Raw genomic sequence first — 19,801 nt, 5'->3', positions numbered from 1 at the left:
GTCCTCCACACACGCCAGCCAGCGGGGGGCAGGGAAGGCTCCCCTCCTCTCACCGCCCAGTGAAGAGTCCCCAGTCTGTACAGGAGGGGGCCCACAGGCCAGACTGTGATTGCATCAGACTGGGGGTGCCTAGAGCTGGAGCTCCGTGAGCCCAGGCATCCCCTTCCAGACCTCCCCACCGTGTGAGCACACATCCTGTTTCCACCGAAATGCCTGTTGCTGAGTCACCAGTGACTGCAGGGGGCTGTGTGCTGACTCTCAGCTGTTGAAGCAGGAATTTGCAACTGGGTCAGGGGAAGCCAGGACCCTCCCGCAGCCTCCTCTCTTGCCTCAGTCCAATCCTCACCCCAGATCAAGGTCAGGGTCCCCAAGGCTTAACCAGAATCCAGGAGGGAGGTCATGACCCTCCCAGGTGCGCCTGGGACAGCCATGGTGAGGGGGAATGCCACGCATAGCCAGGAGTTAACGCACCGGCCACCACAGCCCTGCCCCTGGATGTGATGGTGCGGCCTCCAAGCCCCCAGGTGCCAACACAGCATCTCGGCCCAGCCGCATAGCCACCCCAGGCCCTCCTGGTCACCCCAGGCGGGACCCTGGAAGACAGAGATGGACACTCAGCCACAGGCCCGCAGAGCCCAGGAAATGTGTTTATTGTTCAAGGGGCTCATATTGCTGTATGCGGCCTGCGGTGCACGTGTGCCCAGCTCAGTGCAGGATCCAGAAATGACACCACAGCCACGGGAAGGAAGCCCGATTCGTGCCCGCCCCCGCCGGGAGTGTGCCTGGCTGGGCGAGGCAAGGAGGTGTGCACAGCTCAGGCTGGGGGTCTGCACCTGCTCAGAAAGTCCCCCCCCATAAGTGCTCTGCATCACCCCTCGGTCCCTCCAGGTCTAGAGAGTCCAAGTTGGCCCCTTACCCACGGGCAACGCCAGTGTCCACCCTGTCGCTCCCCAGTGCCCCTAGCACGGTGGGAGGACACCCAGGAGGGCAGCTTGGTCCCAGAGACAGGACACTTTAAAAGTAAACGGAGAGACTGGCAGCTGCAGCCTGCTCACCACCAGTCAATAAATAAACGAGTGAATAAATAAACGGCACACACAAACAAACACCGAGGAAGGAACACAGAAAGCCGCGGCCTAGACGCGCGGAGACTGGACAGACGGCCCCGGACGTTCCTGGTGGGGGCCGAGCCCCGCCCCACGCGCAGGGGAGGCAGGCGCTGGGCCCAGGGGGCTTAAGGCACGTGGGAGGCCGCGGGCGGGTCTCTGCGCAGCCGCACCACGGGTCAGAGGCTGGTGGACGACACGGACAGCGTGGGCGAAGAGGGCGGCGGGAAGTTGAGCAGCTCGAGCACTGCCACGCCCACGCTGCTGCGCCGCGTGAACATGCAGGACGCGGCCACCCACTTGTTGGTCCTCGGGTTGTACTTCTCAATGGAGTTGAGGCTGGAACTGCCATCGTTGCCCCCTACGGCGTACAGCCAGCCATCCATGGACACCAGGTCGTGTGTGCTCCTGCCGGCAGGGCGGACAGGGAGAGGTAAGGGGCGAGGCTGGGGGTGAGGAGGGCGCAGGGCCGGGTCTGGGGCGGTAGACACCTGAGGAGCCTCAGGGGGCGGGGCCTTGGGAGGTATCATGGGGGCGGGACGGATGGGAGGGGGAAATGAGCCGGTGAGGCGGGGCCTTGGCAGGATGGGGGCGGAGCCTTGGAGCAGTGGGGGCGGGGCCCTGGAGGGAGAGACCTGGGAAGGAGGTGGGGGCACACGCCGCGCAGGGGTGAGAGCCTGGGACACATCTGTCGGGGTCGGGGGTGCAGACCGCTGTGGTGGTGACAGGTGTGGGGGCCAGCACACCTTCGGATGTTCATGGGCGCCACACTCTCCCAGGCACCCGCCTTGGGGCTGTATCTCTCCACAGAGTTGAGGCAGCTGGTGCCGTCATTGCCACCAGCCACGTAGAGGGCCCCCTCCAGCACCGCCACACCCGCGGAGCTGCGCCGGCTCAGCATGGAGGCCACGGGCGTCCAGGAGCTCACCTGCGGTGGAGGGACGGGCTGGGGGCAGACCCACTACCAGCCTCCCTCCGTCTCCACGTGCAGGACTCTAGTCCAGGGTGGGATGTCTGTGGGACAGGGTGGACGTAAAGGGATGACCCTCCGGGGGATGGGGGTGGCCAGAGAGTGATGGCCCGAAGTAGCTCTGGGGAGGGGAATGTGTGATTGGGGTGTTTCGCACCTGGGGCTCATACTTCTCCACGGTGGCCAGGTGTGACGAGCTGTCATAACCGCCCACGGCATACAGGTTCCCATCTGCAGAGAGTCAACACACCCATGGTGCACCTGCTGTGTGCGGGGGTCCCTGGGGTGGGAGCTATGCAAAGCAGTCACCCACCGAGCATGGCCACGCGCACATATCGCCTCCGGGTGCTCATGGCGGCGATCGACGTCCATGTTCCCGTCAGGGGGTCGTAGCGCTCGGCACTGTAGACACCAGGACGGCTGCTGACCTTGAGCACTGGCAGAAAGGCAGTCCCGGCCCCACGACCTGCCCTCCCCCGAGGAATGACTAAAATTCTGTGCTAGGCAGTCACGGAGGCTGACCCCAGAGTCCCACTGGAGCAGGAAGCAGGGCCTGCTGGGTGGACACAGGCCACAGGCTACCTGGATAATGCTGGGCGAGTGTCCACCTGGGCCCAGCCCCTGGCCTGGTGGGAAGGATGCCAGAGAGGAAAGAAGGGGCCACTGGGCTAGCCAGGTCACAGGGGACCCTGGTGACCTGACTCAGGCAGGGTCCCCCTTGGTTCCCCTCAGGCAGGACCTCTGCGGTCCTGGTGCAGCCACACCTGCTAAGCCAACCCTGAAAGGCCACCCGGCCCTGACCCCAGCCACTACCTGTTGAGGCAAGAGGCCCCATCGTAGCCACCGGCTGCATACAGGAGCCCGTGCAGGGCAGCCACACCCAGGCAGCTGCGCCTTGTGCCCATGGACACCTCAGGCTGCCAGGTGTTGGTCACAGGGTCGTAGGACTCTACGGTGGCCAGGTCTGAAGTCCCATCGTAACTAGGGGAGGGGTTCGCTGCCGGTCAGGGTTGGCCCAGTGGGCACATGCCAAGCCCCTGACCCGAGCCCAGCCCCCGCTCTTACCCGCCCACGGCATACAGCCGGTTCCCGACTGCCGCCACGCCCACCCGGGCCCGGCGCGCGGACATCGAGGCCACCACATGCCAGCGGTCAGCGCGTGTGTCGTACGCTTCACAGTCGCCGTGGATGGCGAACAGGCTCCCGCCACCTAGGCAGGGGGAGGTGATGGGGCAGGACGAGGGGCCAGGGGCACAGCGGGCTAGGGGGCTCTAGCACAGCCCGAGGCTGAGGGCCTGGAGGCTCCGAGGGCAAGTGGGGCCAGTGACTGGTGAGCAGGTCACACCGCGGTGGATGCAAGAGCAGGTGTGGGGTGAGCGCAGGGTGGCCTCGGCACGGGGTGGGGGGGCTTGTGCTAGGCTTGTGGGTAGGGACACAGGGCGTAGGGCAGGGATGGGGGACCGGACGGGACGGGTGGGCGTACCCACAGCGAAGAGCACAGGGCCAGCGCCCTCACAGCGCCGGGGCCGGGTGCGGCTGCTGCCCAGGACGCCCCTCTGCTCGGGCAGCAGGTGGAACTTGAGGGCCTCAATGAGTAGGTCCTTGCAGTCTGGGTGGTGCCGCACCAGGCTCTCGGCGTCCACGTGGCCCAGCAGGAAGTCCCGGCTCAGCAGGGGCAGGCGTACACACTTCATCAGCTGGGGTGTGGTAGCACGCCTGCTATGGTCGGGCCTGCTCATGTGTCCTGGACCCTCCTCAAGACACATGCCTGCATCACCCCTGTGGGATCTCTGGACACAGAAGGGCCCAGGCACGCCTGATCCTCAGTCACTGCATCCCCTCCCACGCACCGCAGGCCCCCCAGCGCCTGGCCTCACCCGAGGAACGTGCTGCCTCCGGGTATCCACGTCGTGCTTGACCCAACTCAGGACGGCACGGTAGACGTCCTCCTCTGAAGGCACGTTCAGGCTGTCGCTAGAAACCAGTTCCAGCACCTGGGGGCGGGGACCCTCAGACCTGAGATCTGGGGAGGGGCTTGGGGACCCATGGAGCCCTGAAGGTGCCTGGGAGGGAGAGTCCAAGGGGGCCCAGTGTTCCTATGAGGAAGACCCAAGCAGGGTCAGGAGTCACAGACCCAGTTCCCAGGGGCCTAGCTCCAGAGCAGTCCTGGGAGTACGGAACCAGGCACGGGAGACTGTGGGCAGGTGTGTAATCAGAAGAGGAGAGTGTCAGGTATCAATGGTGATAGCTTGTGTGGGGTTAGAAAATGGGGGTGGGGGGTTCCCAGGGGATGGGTGGCGGGGTTGGAACGTCAGTCAGAGACTGGAGATAAAGACTAAGGGGCAAAAGACCAGGTCTTATGGGCCCAGATGATGGGGGCCGGGGGGCCAAGGCTGGTACTGGAGTCTGGCAATTGGGTCAGGGTTGGGGTCCGAGTCAAGGTCCAGGCTGTGCTCCAGCTGCCACGTTACCTGCTTCAGCGGCAACAGCATGAACTCCTCAGTCTTGGCCACGTCCACGAAGTGCTGCAGCACGTACCTGTGTGCCGCCTTGAGCAGGTCACTGCACGAGTGTGTGTCGGCGAAGCCCCGGATGCCCAGACAGTTGGAGGGGTCGAGCTGACTCAGCAGGAACTTGCAGCAGGCATCACGGACCCCATTCAGCTGCAGAAGGCTGGCGGCCGGGAGCAGAGTCTATGGGGCAAGGTGGGAGAGAGGGCCAGGGGAGCAGGGACAGAGAAATGGACGTGAGGACTGAAGGGGTGGCAGCAGTACAGGGGATGCTGGGGGCGTGGGGAGAGCAGAGGCACAAGCACGATAGCGGTACAGGACATGAGAGGTGAGGCAACCTCACCTGCACGTTGCCTTCCCCCACCACGATCTCGGCCGTGTACGCAAACTGCACCAGCTGGTCCAAGGCCTGAGGGTCAATATCGTGCAGCGTCACATGCGTCTGACGGCTCTCACTCATCTCATCTGTGGGGACAGCAGGTCAGGCTGGTCCCCACCTTGGAAGAGCTGCAGAGTCCCCCAAGTGCCCGGACCCGATGGGGCAGTACTTGCTTGTGAACATGGCGTGGAAGTAGGGGCTGCAGGAGGCCAGCACCACCTTGTGTGCCCGGATCTCCTTAGCAGCCACGTGCAAGACGATGTCACACAGGAGGCCGCGCTGCCGCATGCGGCTCATGGCCACGAAGGCATCGTGGTAGTGCCGCTTGGAGTTGTGGGATACGGTGTGGCCCTCGCGGCTCAGCAGCTGCACTGTACCCTCCATGGGGCCCGTGGGCCGGGCCTGCCGGGGCCGGGCACGCTCTGCCTCGGGGCTGTAGGTGGGCAGTGCCTGGTCACGGTGTGCTCTGCAGGGAGCTGCTCACCCACCCCTGAGACCCTGGGCAGGGCCTGGGCACCCAGGAGGCCACCCGCCCCCAGCAGCCCGAATCAGGTTTCCATCAAGGACCCACTCCCCTCGGGACCTCCCCTGCTCTCCAGGCGCTACCGCACTCTGCTCCCTCGCATCCAGGGAGCCCAACTAGACTCTGCTCCAACCTGCTACCAGAGTGAGGTCGGATCCCACGGCAGACCCCGGTCCGTCATTGAACCTGTACATCTTCCTCTGCCGCGACCCCTGCTCAAATCAAGCACCACACTTCCCTCCGCCCGGGGGCCTCCGTGAAGAACCCGGCTCTCTAGACCCTCCTCGCGACTAGGCTCTCTGTCCATCGCTGGCAACCCTTCCCGTGCCCCCATCAGAGTCCGGTGTTCTCGGCACGGGCAGGGCATGAGGGAAGTGCACGAGGTGAAACCGGTCCGTACTGACCGGTGGCTCTGAAGCAGACCCCTACACCGATCAGCAAGTGTGACCTCTCTTGACCGCCAACCCCCCATCATTCAGACAGGCCGCCCGAGTCTTTGAACGGCGCAGCCGGCATTCAAGGGCGGTGGGAGGGGACAGAGCCTCCGGGAGCAGACTCCTCGGGACGCCCTGCCCCGCGCCGAATGTATGCGCGGGTAACGCAGGGGACCTGGACCCTCCGCGGTAGGGCCGAGCCTGCGGGGCACGAGGTCGCCCCCTCCCGGCAGCCTGCCAGGGTCGGCGCGCCCCTCCCTCCCTCCCTCCTTCCCCCCTCCTCCTCGGCCCTGGCCAGTCACGGTCCCCAGGCCCCCGGCCCACTCACGCTGCCGGCTGCGGCGGCGGCGGCGGCGGCGGCGCCTCGGGCGCGGGCCCCGGGCTGCCGTGCTCTGGACTTTGCGTCCTGCCGGCCGGGCGCTCGCTGCGCGGCTGCATGGGTTCGGCCGCCGGCCCGCCGCCGATCCGCGGAGGACGCTCGGACAAGCGGACGCCGAACGGCTGGAGGGCTGCTCGGCGGTGGCGGCAGGCTCTGCGTTCCTCGCTCCCGCCGCTTGCCCGCAGCCGCTGTTTCTCGGCGCCGCCCGCTCCGCCTCCCGCGCTCCCCCGAGGTTTCGGGGGCGCCGCGTAGCGCGCGAATCCTCCCAATGTTTCGGCGCTCCGCCCGCCTCCTCCTCCAGGAAGCCCCCCGGGCCCCGCCCGCCGCCTATCCCCAAGAAACCTCCTGGACCTTCCGCCCGCCTCAACTCGTTCAAGAAGCACCCCTCTCCCCTTTCGGGGCCCCGCATCTCCTGGGGGGCCGAATGGCCCCACGTGATGCCCCTGGGACCTGAGCCAGCCGGGGGCCGCGTCTGCCCTCCTCTCTCCAACCCCACGCAGGCCACTTTGCCGTCTGGCCTTGATCTGGACGCTGGCTGCAGAGAGGGAGAGGGGGTGGGGTGCACGCCCTGGGCGCTGTGGGGTCCCCTGTCTTGGGATCTGGCTGTCCAGGCCCGCGGACCTCCGCCATTAGGACGAGTGGGGGGAGGGGAGGGCATAGGTTGGCTTCCCCACCTCCTTCCTTCCCCAAGGCAACCTTCCAGCCTCCGGGCCTTTGCACCTGCAGGCTGTTCCACAGATAGGGCAGAGCAAAAGTGGCTGTCCCCGCCGGGGCCGGCCTGGGTACTTAGGCAGATGTGTTCGTAGCTGAATTCCCAGTAGAGGACTCGCTGGACTGAAATATCAGCCATCCTCTTTCAGGGAGATTTGGCCAACCTGGTTTCAGTAACAGTGCTCGGGTCTGTCCGCTGTCTCACCCCTCTGGCTCCCCCAGCGCAGGTGCTATGGGGCTGTCCAGTGAAGTGGAAACGGCTCTCATCGTTCTGATCCTCATCAGAGTGTCATTTATCAATTCCCAAACAGCTCATCTATAGCATCACCATTTCTATTTTCGTGTTTTTTCTACTAAAGATTGTTGGCTTTTTATTATTGATTTCTAAGAGCTCTTTGTATAGAAGTCCTCTCTGACACATGTTTCCCCCCATGCATTTTTTCCGTGGTCAATGCATTGACATCCTCACAGGCACGTGTTCACGGAACCCATGGAGGGGGCGGGGGGGGGTGTGCTGTGGGCTGGGCTGGGCGACGGTGACCCGGCCCGGCCCTCCCCCAGGTCGGTGTCGTTACTAGTGCCTTTTTTGGTAAACGTCACAGATTTGTGAGCGGAATGGCGGGATTCCGCCCTACGCAGTCCTGCCGGGTGCTGGAGCTCCGCAGTCTGTCCCTCAGCGGAAACGAGCGGGAGCCGTGACTGAACCAGGCCTGCGCAGGGAGCTTTCATCCCGCGTTCCACCCTGGGAGGCCGAGCGCCTCCCGCCCAAAAAGAGATCCGAACGCGCCCTCCCGCCTGGATGCCGCCGCAGCCAAGGTTGGAGAACCTTAAAGCCACCTGGCGGGGCGCGGCGGGGCGGGGCCAGGGGCGGGGTTGCCTGCAGGAAGTGCGCCTGGCGCAAGGCCTGCTGGGGCCGGAAGTGGGGCGCACGCTACGGGCCTGCAGTTATGGCGGCGGCGTGGACCCGCAAGCGGTGAGTTGAGGCTCCGATCAGGCCTCCCGGCGGTCGCTTGCATCCAGAGAGGCTTCTCTTGCACCTCTCTGTGTTCCTGGGGCGGCCGGGCTGGGGCACATCGGGCTGGCGGGGAGTCATGACTCCAACGGCATGGCCCGCAGGCGCCTGGCGGAGCTGACGGTGGACGAGTTCCTGGCCTCGGGCTTTGATTCCGAGTCCGACTCGGAGCCCGAAGGAGCCCCAGAGGCGGAGACGCGGGCGGCGCGCGGAGCGACCCGGAGCCCGGACGGGCCAGGTGGGAGTCCCTTGGCCAGGTGAGTGGAGCGTCTTCTACGGGCCGTGTGTAAGCAGAACCCACTTAACCGTCCTGGCCCGCCCCACCGGAAGGGTGCTGACCACTCCTGGGGCCTCAGGACTGAGGCCTAGGGACCTCTGATCTCTCCCCCAGACCTTTCGATTTGTTTATTCTTCCGTCCGGTATTTACGGAGTGACTGCTCTGTGCCAAGTCATCCCGGTGTTGGGAAACGCTGGAGAATAGTATTCATTTTTGGTCCAGGAGAGCTTACTCGGCCTTGGATAAACTACAGCGTGTAGGGCGGTGGAAGAAATAAGTGCTGCAGACAGGAAGGAAAAGCAGAAGGAGCTGGAGGAATAGGGAGCATAGGTGGGTGCTTCTGCGGCAGCGTTAGGTGGAGTGGATAAGGCCGTTTTATGAAACCTGAGGGAGTAAATTGCAGCAGTAGGGGAAGAATGTCTGGGTGTTTTAGGCATTAGGAACAGCAAAGGTCTTGAGTTGGGAGTGAGCCTTACGCAGAGTTCAGCATGGCTGTGGCAGGAATGCGAGGAGAGTAGTAGGAGGTGAAGCTGGAGAGACGGTGATGGGGCTGGATCTCGTAGACCGTTTATATGGCGTCTTAGTACAGTTAGAAATTATCCTAGGGTTTTGAGTAGTGAAGTAACGTCGCGTGACATGTAACAGGATGGGTCCCTCCGGTTGCTGTGCTGAGAGCAGGTTGTAAGGGGCTGGAGTGGACAAGTGAATTGAGAGATGATGCTGGTTTGAGAGGAGTCGTGAGACTTTTGGAAGTATTGATGATGAGATCTCGTGGCAGAGTGCGCGCTGGGTGTGAGAGACAGAGAGGGTTTACCTTTCACGTGAGTACCTGGAAAGGGGGAGTTAGCGACAGCTGAGGTAGAGCAGCGTGTGGGCAGAGTAAGTTCGGGGGAAGCTGCAAGTTCAGCGTTGTTTTGAAACACGCCTTGGGTTTGAAACACGTGTGCAGAGGCTGCCGGACGTGAGTCCGGAGTTTGGGGGAGAGAGAGATCTGCTGAAAACTTGCTCTCTGGAAAGCTCCCTGCCTTGGTTGTTAGCAGCTGCTGTGGAGGGAGCAGACGAAGCCTCATAGGTTCTCTGAGGAGGACAGGAAGGCTGATCCCCCCTCCCCCCTTGGCCTTGGCTGTGCCAGCCGGTCAGACTTGATGACCCCACCTTCTCAGCCGGCGTAAGGGCCGTGCGTCTGAGCACAAGGACCAGCTCTCTCGACTGAAGGACAAAGACCCTGAGTTCTACGAGTTCCTGCAGGAGAATGACCAGAGCCTGCTGAACTTTAGTGATTCGGACAGCTCTGAGGGCGAGGAGGAGCAGCTCCACTCCCTGCCCGACGCGCTGGAGGTGAGAGCCTGTGCACAGCTGGGTGGGGGCGGGGGCGTGTTTGTGGCCTCTGCATCTGGTCCAGTGGGGCCCTCTGTGTCTGGTGCAGGAGGCGAGCGAGGAGGAAGATGAGGAGGACGGGGCCCCCAGAGGGCCTATGGGGAGGAGGAGGGGCTCTGCCTCTGTGACGCTCGCCACGGTTGAGAGATGGACGCAGGCGGCGAAGGTGAGAAGTGGCCTGGGGTGGGCCGCTGACCCCGCCCCAGCTCCCGTCCCCCTGCTTTCTTTCACTTACCTGGGGCAGTGCAGGTGGGAGGAGCCCCCTCTGATCCCGTTCAGCACGAGAGAGAATCTCGCAGTTTTCCCTGCATGCTAGGAGGGCTCAGGACTGCATTCTCTCCTTCATTCAGAGACTAGGGCCTCTGCCTTCTCCTTTCCTCTTTTTTTCTCCAGGGCTCTCTGAAGTCCACTGTGGGCAGGACATAGTCTCTGTGCCTTTGCTCGCTGGTGGAGCCAGGGCCCTTCTGAGGGCCTTGCAGTGGTTTCTGCGGGGAAAAGAAAGGCCGGAAAGGGAGGACTCCAGATACCACTTGGAGCTAGCCATTGTTTAGATTCAGGCTCCTCCGCCCCTCCCTCATGGCCCTTCCAGGAGGATGCTGGACTCTTTCTGTTCCTTGCACATGGCTCCGTAACGCTGCTCCCACCTCTGCTCTTGGTCTGAGGATGTGGCCGAGGATGCCTTCCTCTCATAGAGCAGATTCCTGGAGCCCCAGCTAGCTGAGTGCTCCTCCAACATTCTGGGTCCTTCTGCCCTTTTAGCAGCACCTCACTCCAAAGCTATTCCACGAAGTTGTGCAGGCGTTTCGAGCAGCCGTGGCCACCGCCCAAGGAGAACAGGAAGGCACTGAGACCAGCAAGTTCCAGGTCACGGACAGTGCTGGTGAGCTGGGGTGAGGGGACCAGGGATACAGTCTCTGTGTTCCATTTTCTGTCCTGAGAGTGGCATCTCTGGTTCCCTCGTTGCAGTGTTCAACGCTCTGGTCACTTTCTGCATCAGAGATCTCTTTGGCTGTCTCCAGGAGCTGCTCTTTAGAAAAGCCCCGAAGGACAGTAGCAGGTAAGAGGGAGGAGGATGGCATGGGGCGGCATGGTCGGGCCCTGCACTGGGGAAGGCAGGGGCTCTGGGACCTAGGGGCCCATTCTAGGCCTAGCTGGCACAGAGGGATGTGGAGGACAGAGCCAGGCTCTTTGTGGGGCTCTTGGGAGAGGCTGGACACTCAGGGCCCTATGGGGGTAGCCCTGTCCTTCCTCCTTCCTGCCCAGAATTCCTCAAGGGCCACAGAGTGTGTGCTGGGCTTTGCTCCCCTGGCTTTCCTGGTCAGGATTCTCTCTTTTCTCTTTGGACAAGTCAAGTCTTGTCCGCTCTCCTTGCTCTTTGGCTGGTGCGAGTGTGTGTGTCTAGGCAGGGGCCCCATCCATGCTGGCTCGAGGACCTTGACTTCCGTGTGAGAGGTCAGTTGAGCGAAGGCCCTGGAAGGTTTCCAGAGGGGGCGGAGCAGCAGCCCGCATTTGGCAGCTTGCGGGCTCCACTGGGGCTCCCAGGAGCTTGCGGCCACGTGACCCGGAGGCAGGAAAGGCTTGGAGGGTCACACTCACCCCGACACTGCTCAGAGGGAGAAGGAAGCTCCAGGGAGAGGTCCGCCGGGACCACCTGGCGGGGGAGGAGGAAGAGGCCGGGACTCGGGGCTGGGAGTACCTGGGCCTGGGGGCATGGTCGGGGCTGGACTGATGCGGCCGCGTAGGGGTGGCTGCCTGAGGGGGCAGGGCAGCTGGCTGCTGGCGAGAGTGGAGGGCCACAGGCAGTGAGTGAGTGGGCAGCAAAGAGGCAGCGCTCAGTGGTGCTGGCGTTGGCTGGGTGCGCGCTTCCGTGGGGGCCGCTGCAGTGGGGAGAGCGGTCACCATGGAGGACAGCGGGCTTGGGAGGAAGCGGCAGCGCGGCCTGGGTCGTGGCTCCAGGTGCCCAGCAGCCGGCCTCAGCCCATGGGGAGGCTAACAGGGGCCCCTGTCCTTGGTTCTTTTGCACACGTTAGCAGAGTTAACAGACACTCAACGTGCTGAGTTCTGCAAGTGTTGAGAGGCGATGCCTTTGAGAAACCTCCTAGGCACCAGTCACTGCTGCTGAAATTAAGGTGTAAATGACTTGGTCTCTGTAAAGCGTATGTGGCCCGGGGAGTTCCCCGGTGGTCCAGTGGTTAGGATTCGGTGCTTTCACTGCCGTGGCCCGGATTCAGTCCCTGGTCGGGGAACTGAGATCCCGTAAGCCGCAAGGCTAACAACAACGACAAAACTGTACGTGGCCCGAAGGAAGACAGCTTGTTGTGCTGGTTGGCGATGCCTGGGTCAGACCTGGGACTGCGGAGTGTGGGTGCCTGAGAGGTGTGGGGAGCTGGAGGCCAGGGGTCTGTCTGGGGGCTCTGGGGGAAGTGGCTGGCCCTGGGCTCAGACAGGAAGGATGGTCAGCCCTCTGGCCGGGTGGGGTGGCCTGTGGGGGGCTTGGGGCTTGGTGGTACCCCTCCTTAGGTGTAGCTGTGGGCCATCCTTGAGAGAGTCCTGGTGTGTCTCTCGCGTCTATCCAGCTGGAAAGGTCCCTGAACTCATGGGAAAGATGGGGGGCGGGGTGTCTCACCACAGGGCCCATGTGCCCTTGCGTCCTGGACACTGTGTGTGTCCTGGATGGGACGTGGCTTGGGGCACACCCCTGCCTCCTGGTGGCCTCCTGGTGCCCTCCTTGTGGCCTCGTGTCTGAGCTGGAGGGCGCGGTCTCCCTGCAGGGTGCGGCAGCCATCCAGCAGCCCGCTGTGGGGGAAGCTCCGGCTAGACATCAAGGCTTACCTGAGCTCCGTCACACAGGTGCAGTCCTGGGGGGCGGGGCCTGCCGGGTCACATGGGGGCCTGGCCGCATCCACCGGTCCAATCCTTCCTCGTATCCCGGGCCTCGCTGACCTCTCCTGCTTCCCCAGCTGGTGGCCTGTGTGGCAGAGACGACAGTAGCGGCGGCCGTCCTCCAGCACGTCAGCAGCTCCGTGCCCTACTACCTGACCTTCCCCAAGCAGTGCCGCATGCTGCTCAAGGTGTGTTGGCCTCAGGGCAGCCCAGCTGCCGGCTGGAGTGCAGGGGGCATCTGTGCCACCCCATGGGGTTCTGTTTTTGGGGCACACCCGAGGCAGCACAGCCCAGTCACGCGAGGACGGGCTCCCCTGGGGGGCGGGGGGCAGCTTTCTGGCACCCACGTGCATACATGCGCTGGACAGCAGAGGTCAGTTTTCACCATACGGCCTTCAGGAGGGGTGACGTGCTTTGGTTTCGCTCCTCCCCGATTGAGCCCTAACTCGGGGAATTCCCCGGGGGGGGTGCTGTGGGAAGGACTGTCTCTGGCCGGGCTCGGGGTGGGGGGTGGGGGGCCCGGGGCAGGCGGTGACAACTCGCCTCCACAGAGGATGGTGGTCCTGTGGGGCACGGGTGAGGAGACGCTGCGTGTGCTGGCCTTCCTGGTGCTCGTCAAGGTCTGCCGGCACAAGAAGGACGTCTTCCTGAGCCCCGTCCTCAAGGTAGCGGTGCCCCCGGCTCTTCCGTTAGGGTCCGGGTTGAAAGTCTTGATCTGAGGGCTGGGCAGGCTGCCTTTGTGGTCGGTGTTCCTCGCGGGTGCTGTGACCCTGGGCAGACCCAGGTCCTCGTCATGGCTTTCTCCAAGAGAAGTGGGGGACGGGATGGCGTGGGGACAGGAGCCGTTGGTCCCCCTGGGGCTCCACGTGGAGTGGCCTGCACAGCTCTCCCCTCAGTGGACGAGGACATCAGACGTGGAGAAGGACGGGGACCCTGCTGCCTGGCTCTAAGCCTGGGGTGGCCTGCCCTGCACAGAACCCTCTAGAAGTGCCCTGCATCAGCCTGGCGGGCAGCTGGGGCTTCTCTGCCTCCTTCCCTTCTGGTCCGTCCACGGCCCTTGCCCTTCCGCACGGTTATTCATGCTGCAGCTCCCTCCTTCCTGGGTGTCTAGGCCTCCCCGTAAGACCCTTCCCCTCGGCACTGCAGACTCTGCCCGGGGCCGGTGGGCTGAGCAGCAGTGGGGCCTCGAGAAGCAGGGCCGTGCGGCGGGGGGGGTCTGCGGCACACGTGGCTGGGCCGTGGTTCCTGCTGAGGCGAGCTCTGAGGGAAAGGCCCGGGTGTCTGCAGGGGGCTTGGAGCTGGGTGGTGGGGGCATGCGGCCCTGGGAGCTCAGAGGTGGCTCTGACTAAGGTGTTTCCGGCAGCAAATGTACATCACGTACGTGAGGAACTGCAGGTTCACCTCCCCCAGCACCCTGCCCCTCGTCAACTTCATGCAGCGGACTCTGACAGAGCTGCTGGCCCTGGATGCGGGCGTCGCCTATCAGCACGCATTCCTCTACATCCGCCAGCTCGCCATCCACCTGCGCAATGCCATGACCACGCGCAAGAAGGTGAGTGGGGGCGGGGCCCGACCCACTGCGGGGGTGGGGGCCTGGCCTCCTGCGAGAGGCAGCTCAGCCACTTGGCGGCAGGCGCCAGGGCCCTTGCTGGCGGGGGCTGTGGCATAGGTGCAGGGGACCCCTTCACCTGGGCGGGGCTGACCGGGGGGACTGCGCTCTGCCCAGGAGACGCGCCAGTCCGTGTACAGCTGGCAGTTCGTCCACTGCCTCCACCTGTGGGGCCGCGCCCTCAGCACCATCTGCCCCAGTGAAGCTCTGCAGCCGTTGATCTACCCCCTGTCCCAGGTTGTCATCGGTTGCATCAAGTGAGTCGCGGCTGGGGGGTTGCCCCGAGGGCCGAAGGAGGTGGGGCCAGGGCTACACAGGGAGAAGGTTACAGGAGGCTGTCCTGGAGGTCAGGGTAGGGTCAGGGTTGTTCACAGAGGGTCTGGCCAGTGCCCCTGGCAGCTGGGGCCTCCAGGTGTGGTGTCTGTGACTTGGCAGCACCTGAGGAAGGTCTGGGCTGAGGCTGTCCGTGGCCTTGTCCCCGGTATCCCAGAATCGTTGTCAGCTGGGCCTCTTGGTTGCCTGTGACCTGGTACCTTAGTCCAGGATGCCGCACACACGTGCATTCTGGGGACGCGGGGTAGAGGGGACTGTGTGCAGTTTGAAGGCATTTGGGGTTATCTGCCTGGACGTCTTGGACAGAGCAGGTTTGGAGTGACGAGGCACGGCTGGGGTTGGTTTGCCTATGAATATCGTGCTGGTCTGTGGCGGCAGACACGGGCGGAGCCATATGTGGCCAGCAGAGGGCATCCTTGTTCTCCTGAAGGGAGAAGAAAGAACAGTTTTGCTGTCTCACGTGTTAAAATGAAATTGAGTTGCTAGCCAGGTGGGGTGGGGTGCCCGCCCCGGTAACTGAGCAAGGAGGCAGGTCCTTAGAACTGCGACTTCGGTGGGGGCCTTCTGTCCTGCTTTTATCTGTCTGAGGCTGGTGTGGCTGCTGACCCTGCCGGGGAGGAGCCCCTCCTGAGGTTGGAGCCCAGTGGGTGGGGAGAGTTCAGAGGCAGCGGGGCCAGGCAGGTGAGGCTGGTTTGGGGGTGTCTGAGTCTGGGGTCTCTGCTCACTCCCGCCTTCCCACATCCCCAGGCTGGTCCCCACGGCCCGCTTCTACCCGCTGCGCATGCACTGCGTGCGCACCCTGACACTGCTCTCGGAGAGCACAGGCACCTTCATCCCGGTGCTGCCCTTCATCCTTGAGGTGAGCAGGTGCTCGAGGTGGGGCGGACGGTGCGGGAGGGAAGACGCCTCCTGCCGCATGTGGCCCGACGACTCCTCAACTCGGTGCAGCTCTCCTGAGTGCTGGCTCTTTGCCCATAGCACACGGGTTGTGAGGGTGTTAACTGTGTGCGGTGCCTGCCCGATAGGCACGAGTGGCACCGCAGGTGAGTACAGCTGCTCTGCTGGGCTGGCCCGAGGGCGCTGATTTTAAGGCACAGACTTGGGTCGATCTGGGTGTTTCCCCAAGATTAGAGTGAGCGGCGGAGCTGGGCTGAAAGCCCCGTCTGATTCCAAAGCTGTGTTCCCTTTGCTGCCTCTGTGCGTGTGTATCCGTGTGTATACGTGTGCACGTAGCTTAGGTAGGGAGAGGCTTCAGTCCAAAGGCTAGAGGTCCACTAGGGCCGGGACCAGGCTGTGGGGATGCGATCGTGGGTGAGGAAATTGCAGTGATGGTGACCCTGTGCAGGAGGGACCCTTCTTTGTCTCCAGACACTGGTTCTCATGTTTTTCTGGCCCAGTTTCAGGAGGGGGACAGCAGCAGTGTGTAAGGGTGTGGCCTGGTCCTGCCCCATTGACCAGGGCCCTGCTCTAGGGCAGAGGGACTCCCTTGGGGACCAGAGATCTGGAGCTGTGCGGGGAGGGGCTGGTGTCTGTGAGGCCGTGGGGCTGGCACTGTGTCTGGCCACTTGTCCTTGGTCTCAAGATGGGTGTCCAGAGACCCAGGGTACTGGGGTGGGCAGGCTAGGCTGACGGGTCCTTGGGGCAGATTTTCCAGCAGGTCGACTTCAACAGGAGGCCGGGGCGCATGAGCTCCAGGCCCATCAACTTTGCTGTGATCCTGAAGCTGTCCAAGGTCAACCTGCAGGAGAAGGCGTACCGGGTGAGCCCAGCCTCCAAAGGGGTCCGGGAACGCCCTGGGCGGGGTCACGGCAGGATGTCACGGGGCACCGAGGTCAGCGTGCGGGGTGACTGGAGGTAGACGAGTGTGGATGGGAGAAGGCCCGCTACCCTCCAGGCTTGAACCTTGTGGGCCTCCCGGGGCTGGGTAGCCTGATGAGCCTGAGCCCGAGTGTGGCTCCGAGGTCTGAGCTCCCCTCTGCCCTGACGCTGTCCGCTCCCTCGCTGCCTCAGGATGGCCTGGTGGAGCAGCTGTACGACCTCAGCCTGGAGTACCTGCACGGTCAGGCCCACAGCATTGCATTCCCCGAGCTGGCGCTGCCCGCTGTCTTGCAGGTGTGTGCCCGCTGCCCCCCGCCCGAGTCCCTCCGTGGGCCCAACCCCTCAGCAGACCAGACCGCCTCCTGACGGGCTGGCGCCCCTCGCGTGGGGCCAGAGCAGGGCAGCCCTGTCACAGCCGCACAGGGCCAGTGGCAGGGCCTGGTCAGCTTGGGGTCTCTGTGCTGGCATCACCTGGCAGCTGGGTCCCCGGGGCCGTGGTGTTGGGGTACATGCCTGGGAGCCTGAGGAGGGCGCTGGCCCGGGTGCGTCAGGAGGACCCCAGGACCTGTCAGCCCCGCTCTAGCGTGCTACAGCCCAGGGCCTGGACCAGCCGTGAGGGCTCCTGGGGGTGTTGGGGCTCAGCAGGCTGCACCGGCCCCCGGCTCTGGGTCGGGCTGGTCTCACTGCATGCTTTCCCAGGTGCTCCTGGGCCGGGTGAGGAGGTAGGAGACGTTAGGGGGTCACAGGAAGCCCTGGCCGCCCACCTCAGCTTTTCTTCAGGTGACATTCGGGGTGGGATGGGGGGGGTCTTCCCTCTCAGAAGCCCCTTGGAGATCCGTTTACTTTCAGCCTAGGTTTCTCATTTCAGGGAGGCCTGTGCCCGTCTGGCCCTGGTAGTGAGTGGGGCAGGGTTGCTCAGACATAGGTGTGTGTGCGTCGTCCTCTCTCTGAGTCTTGGGGATCATGGTCTAGAAGAGGGTCAACAAACGTTTTTGGTAAAAAGTCAGATGGTAGATATTTTAGGTTTTGCAATCACGGGGTTTCTCAATCCGCTCAACTTGCCCGCAGAAGTGCAAAAAAATTCACAGAAATGCAGGAACGAATGAGTGTGCCGTGTGCCAGCACGACTTTACTTAGACAGGCAGCAGGCGGGACGTGGCCTGGAGGGTGGATCCATCCTGCCCCTGCCCACCCCTCTGCCTGGCCCACGGGGTTGGTGGTCATCCTCCCGTCAGCCCTTCGACCCCCACAGGTCCCTAAGGGCTGGGCCATAGAGTCACCCAGCCCCCCCCGCCCCCCCACACACTTGCACTGGGGCTCCCCCCAACCTCAGGTGTGTCCCCCAGGGCTCTGAGACACACGAACCCATGACCCGCCCCCGCCTGCCTGTGGTCACCGCTTGCAGGGTGCAGAGTAGCCTTGTGCCTGGGGCTAGGCTGAGCCCCCCTTCTTCTGCAGCTGAAATCCTTCCTCCGGGAGTGCAAGGTGGCCAACTACTGCCGTCAGGTGCGCCAGCTGCTCGAGAAGGTGCAGGAGAACGCAGAACACATCCGCAGGCTCCGCCAGAGGGTCTCCTTCGGCGTGTCCGACCAGCGTGCAGTGGTCAGCTGGGGGCTGGTGCCGGGGCCCGGGGGCCACTGGTCAGTGTGTGGCTGAGGTCTGGGGCTTTGCCCGGGGTGGGACATGACCCTGGATCTCCCTGCACAGGATGCCTGGGAGAAGCGAACCCGGGAGGAGGGGACCCCGCTCACGAAGTACTACAGCCAGTGGCGGAAGCTGAGGGACCGTGAGATCCAGCTGGAGATCAGTGGCAAAGAGCGGGTATGGTGGTGGTGGGTTGTTGGGGATGTGGGCACGGCTGGGAGGATGTCAGCAGCGGTCGGTGGGTGCTGCCCCCAGCCACCCTAGCTGCACCGTGTGCTGGCGCTGCCGATGCTCTGATGAGGCGGATGGCGGGCAGAACCGGGGAGAGTCTGGGGGCTTCTCCCATGACCCTCAGGTGGAGAGGCCCCAGGGCTGTGCTGGGGCAGAGGCTGCTACCCCTCAGGCCTGACGGGCTGCGGCTTTTGGAGGAGTGAGTGCTGGGCTGACCTTGTCACCTAGGCCAGCCTGTGGACACCAGAAGGGCCGGCAGGGAGGTACAGGAAGAGCTCTAGCTCTGTCTTTGGGTCTCGGCCTGATCGGTGGGTACGTGACGCTGTGACCTGAGGGGACAGCTTCGTGCCAAGCGGCCTGACTGTCTGCATCCCTGTCCTGGTGTCAGCATGGGCAGGCCATCTGTTCCGGGAGTGATGGCTGAAAATTAGGGAAGGAGCATGGTTGGAGCCTGCAGCTTTGATGTCACTTAGCGGCCTCCTCACTGGCCTGGTAGGGCGGCTGTCCAGGGAGCCTACCCAGTGATGCCGACCAAGTGTCCCAAAAGTGGCCAAGCGGGGTCCTTGCATGGGGGTGGGGGCTGGAGGCTAGAGGAGGGCCTCACGGGGTAGGAGGGTGCAGGACTGGGTCTGGAATGTGAGTCGGGCTTGGGCTTGGGCTGTGGTTTGGGCTGTGGCCAGTGGGCAGGCAGCCCTGAGAGCCCACCCTCACCTGCAGCTCTGGGTCCCTGTCCTTCCAGCTGGAAGATTTGAACTTCCCAGAGGTAAAGCGCCGCAAGGTGGCGGACAGGAAGAGTGAGGACAGAGCAGAATTCAAGGACCTCTTTGATCTGGACGTCGCTGAGGACGTCGACGCCGAGGACGCCGACGCCGCCCCCGACTTCCCAGAGAGAGGTGGGGCCCCCAGGCCTTGTGTCACCCCCTCCCACCACCACCTTTCAGGGCAGTTCTGGGTCCTCTCCCACTTGAACAGAGGAGACCTAAGGGAAAGTGGGGTCCAGGGCTGTGCCCCGGCCCCCGTCCTGCCTTAGCTGCCCCTCTGTGCGTTTGCTGGTGGGTCCACCCCCATGGGCTCTTGTGCTTGGTCCCCAGGGACGCCTGGGTCCCCAAGAGCTTGGCAGAGGGTGGAGGAAGTCAGCGGCTCAGAGGGTAAGTGGTTCCTGAGAGCGTGGGGTGCCGTGGTTTTTGAGCCCATCTGTCTGGGGACCGAGACTGTCATGGGGGATCCGGTGGGTGGGCAGGGCCATCGGCTCTAAGCTGGGCCCACGCCCTCCCCCCCTCCCCCACACACTGGGCCAGCTGCTCCATCCCCGCTGGCTCTGGCCCCCAGCAACAGCAGCAGCGATAAATTAATTAGTGCTGTGATTAATTAGTGATGAGTAACCTCCCAGGCTGGCTTCTTCCTGATAAAGCAGAATTTATGTAGCTGTGCGCTCTCCCTGCAGATGGAAACCCAGACACAGAGGCGGGGCCGGACCCCCAGGAGCCGTGGCGGCTGGCCCAGGGGCCGGAGGATGAGCTGCAGGATCTAGAGCTCTCCGAGGACGAGGACGACTGAGGGCTGCCCGCCTGGAGCCTTGTGGGGGGCTGCTGCATGGCGTTCCC

General features: G+C 63.8%; 2 protein-coding genes across 5 annotated transcripts; one reads left to right on the top strand and one right to left on the bottom strand.

The window, feature by feature from the left end:
* Positions 1-574: 574 nt before the first annotated feature.
* Positions 575-6,432, bottom strand: KLHL17 (kelch like family member 17). Of its 2 annotated transcripts, XM_060012457.1 has the most exons (12): positions 6,251-6,432; positions 5,139-5,398; positions 4,930-5,051; positions 4,548-4,769; positions 3,954-4,070; positions 3,560-3,773; positions 3,142-3,286; positions 2,890-3,057; positions 2,390-2,478; positions 2,234-2,307; positions 1,853-2,034; positions 575-1,514 (listed from the first exon to the last, which is right to left on the bottom strand). In XM_060012457.1, the coding sequence occupies exons 1-12, from the start codon at positions 6,358-6,360 to the stop codon at positions 1,286-1,288; spliced, it is 1,932 nt and encodes a 643-aa protein (XP_059868440.1). In that variant the 5' UTR covers positions 6,361-6,432; the 3' UTR covers positions 575-1,285. The 2 variants fall into 2 exon arrangements, with proteins under 2 accessions (XP_059868440.1, XP_059868432.1); XM_060012449.1 differs by lacking the exons at positions 5,139-5,398; positions 6,251-6,432 and having other exon boundaries at positions 3,560-3,866; positions 4,930-5,046.
* A 1,497-nt stretch (positions 6,433-7,929) lies between these two features.
* Positions 7,930-19,784, top strand: NOC2L (NOC2 like nucleolar associated transcriptional repressor). 3 transcript variants are annotated; one of them, XM_060012395.1, is made up of 19 exons: positions 7,930-7,985; positions 8,129-8,281; positions 9,466-9,640; positions 9,729-9,845; positions 10,442-10,559; positions 10,646-10,736; positions 12,451-12,529; positions 12,640-12,750; positions 13,114-13,227; positions 13,926-14,114; positions 14,289-14,428; positions 15,252-15,363; positions 16,150-16,263; positions 16,515-16,616; positions 17,781-17,924; positions 18,030-18,143; positions 18,937-19,090; positions 19,289-19,345; positions 19,642-19,784. In XM_060012395.1, the coding sequence occupies exons 1-19, from the start codon at positions 7,960-7,962 to the stop codon at positions 19,752-19,754; spliced, it is 2,223 nt and encodes a 740-aa protein (XP_059868378.1). In that variant the 5' UTR covers positions 7,930-7,959; the 3' UTR covers positions 19,755-19,784. The 3 variants fall into 3 exon arrangements, with proteins under 3 accessions (XP_059868378.1, XP_059868369.1, XP_059868388.1); XM_060012386.1 differs by having other exon boundaries at positions 10,439-10,559; XM_060012405.1 differs by lacking the exon at positions 19,289-19,345 and having other exon boundaries at positions 10,439-10,559.
* Positions 19,785-19,801: the final 17 nt, after the last annotated feature.

Source organism: Delphinus delphis, chromosome 1 (assembly GCF_949987515.2).
Source record: "Delphinus delphis chromosome 1, mDelDel1.2, whole genome shotgun sequence".
NCBI lineage: Eukaryota > Metazoa > Chordata > Mammalia > Artiodactyla > Delphinidae > Delphinus > Delphinus delphis.
Note: the sequence above shows the minus strand (reverse complement) of the source record. Positions and strands in the feature narration are given on the sequence as shown.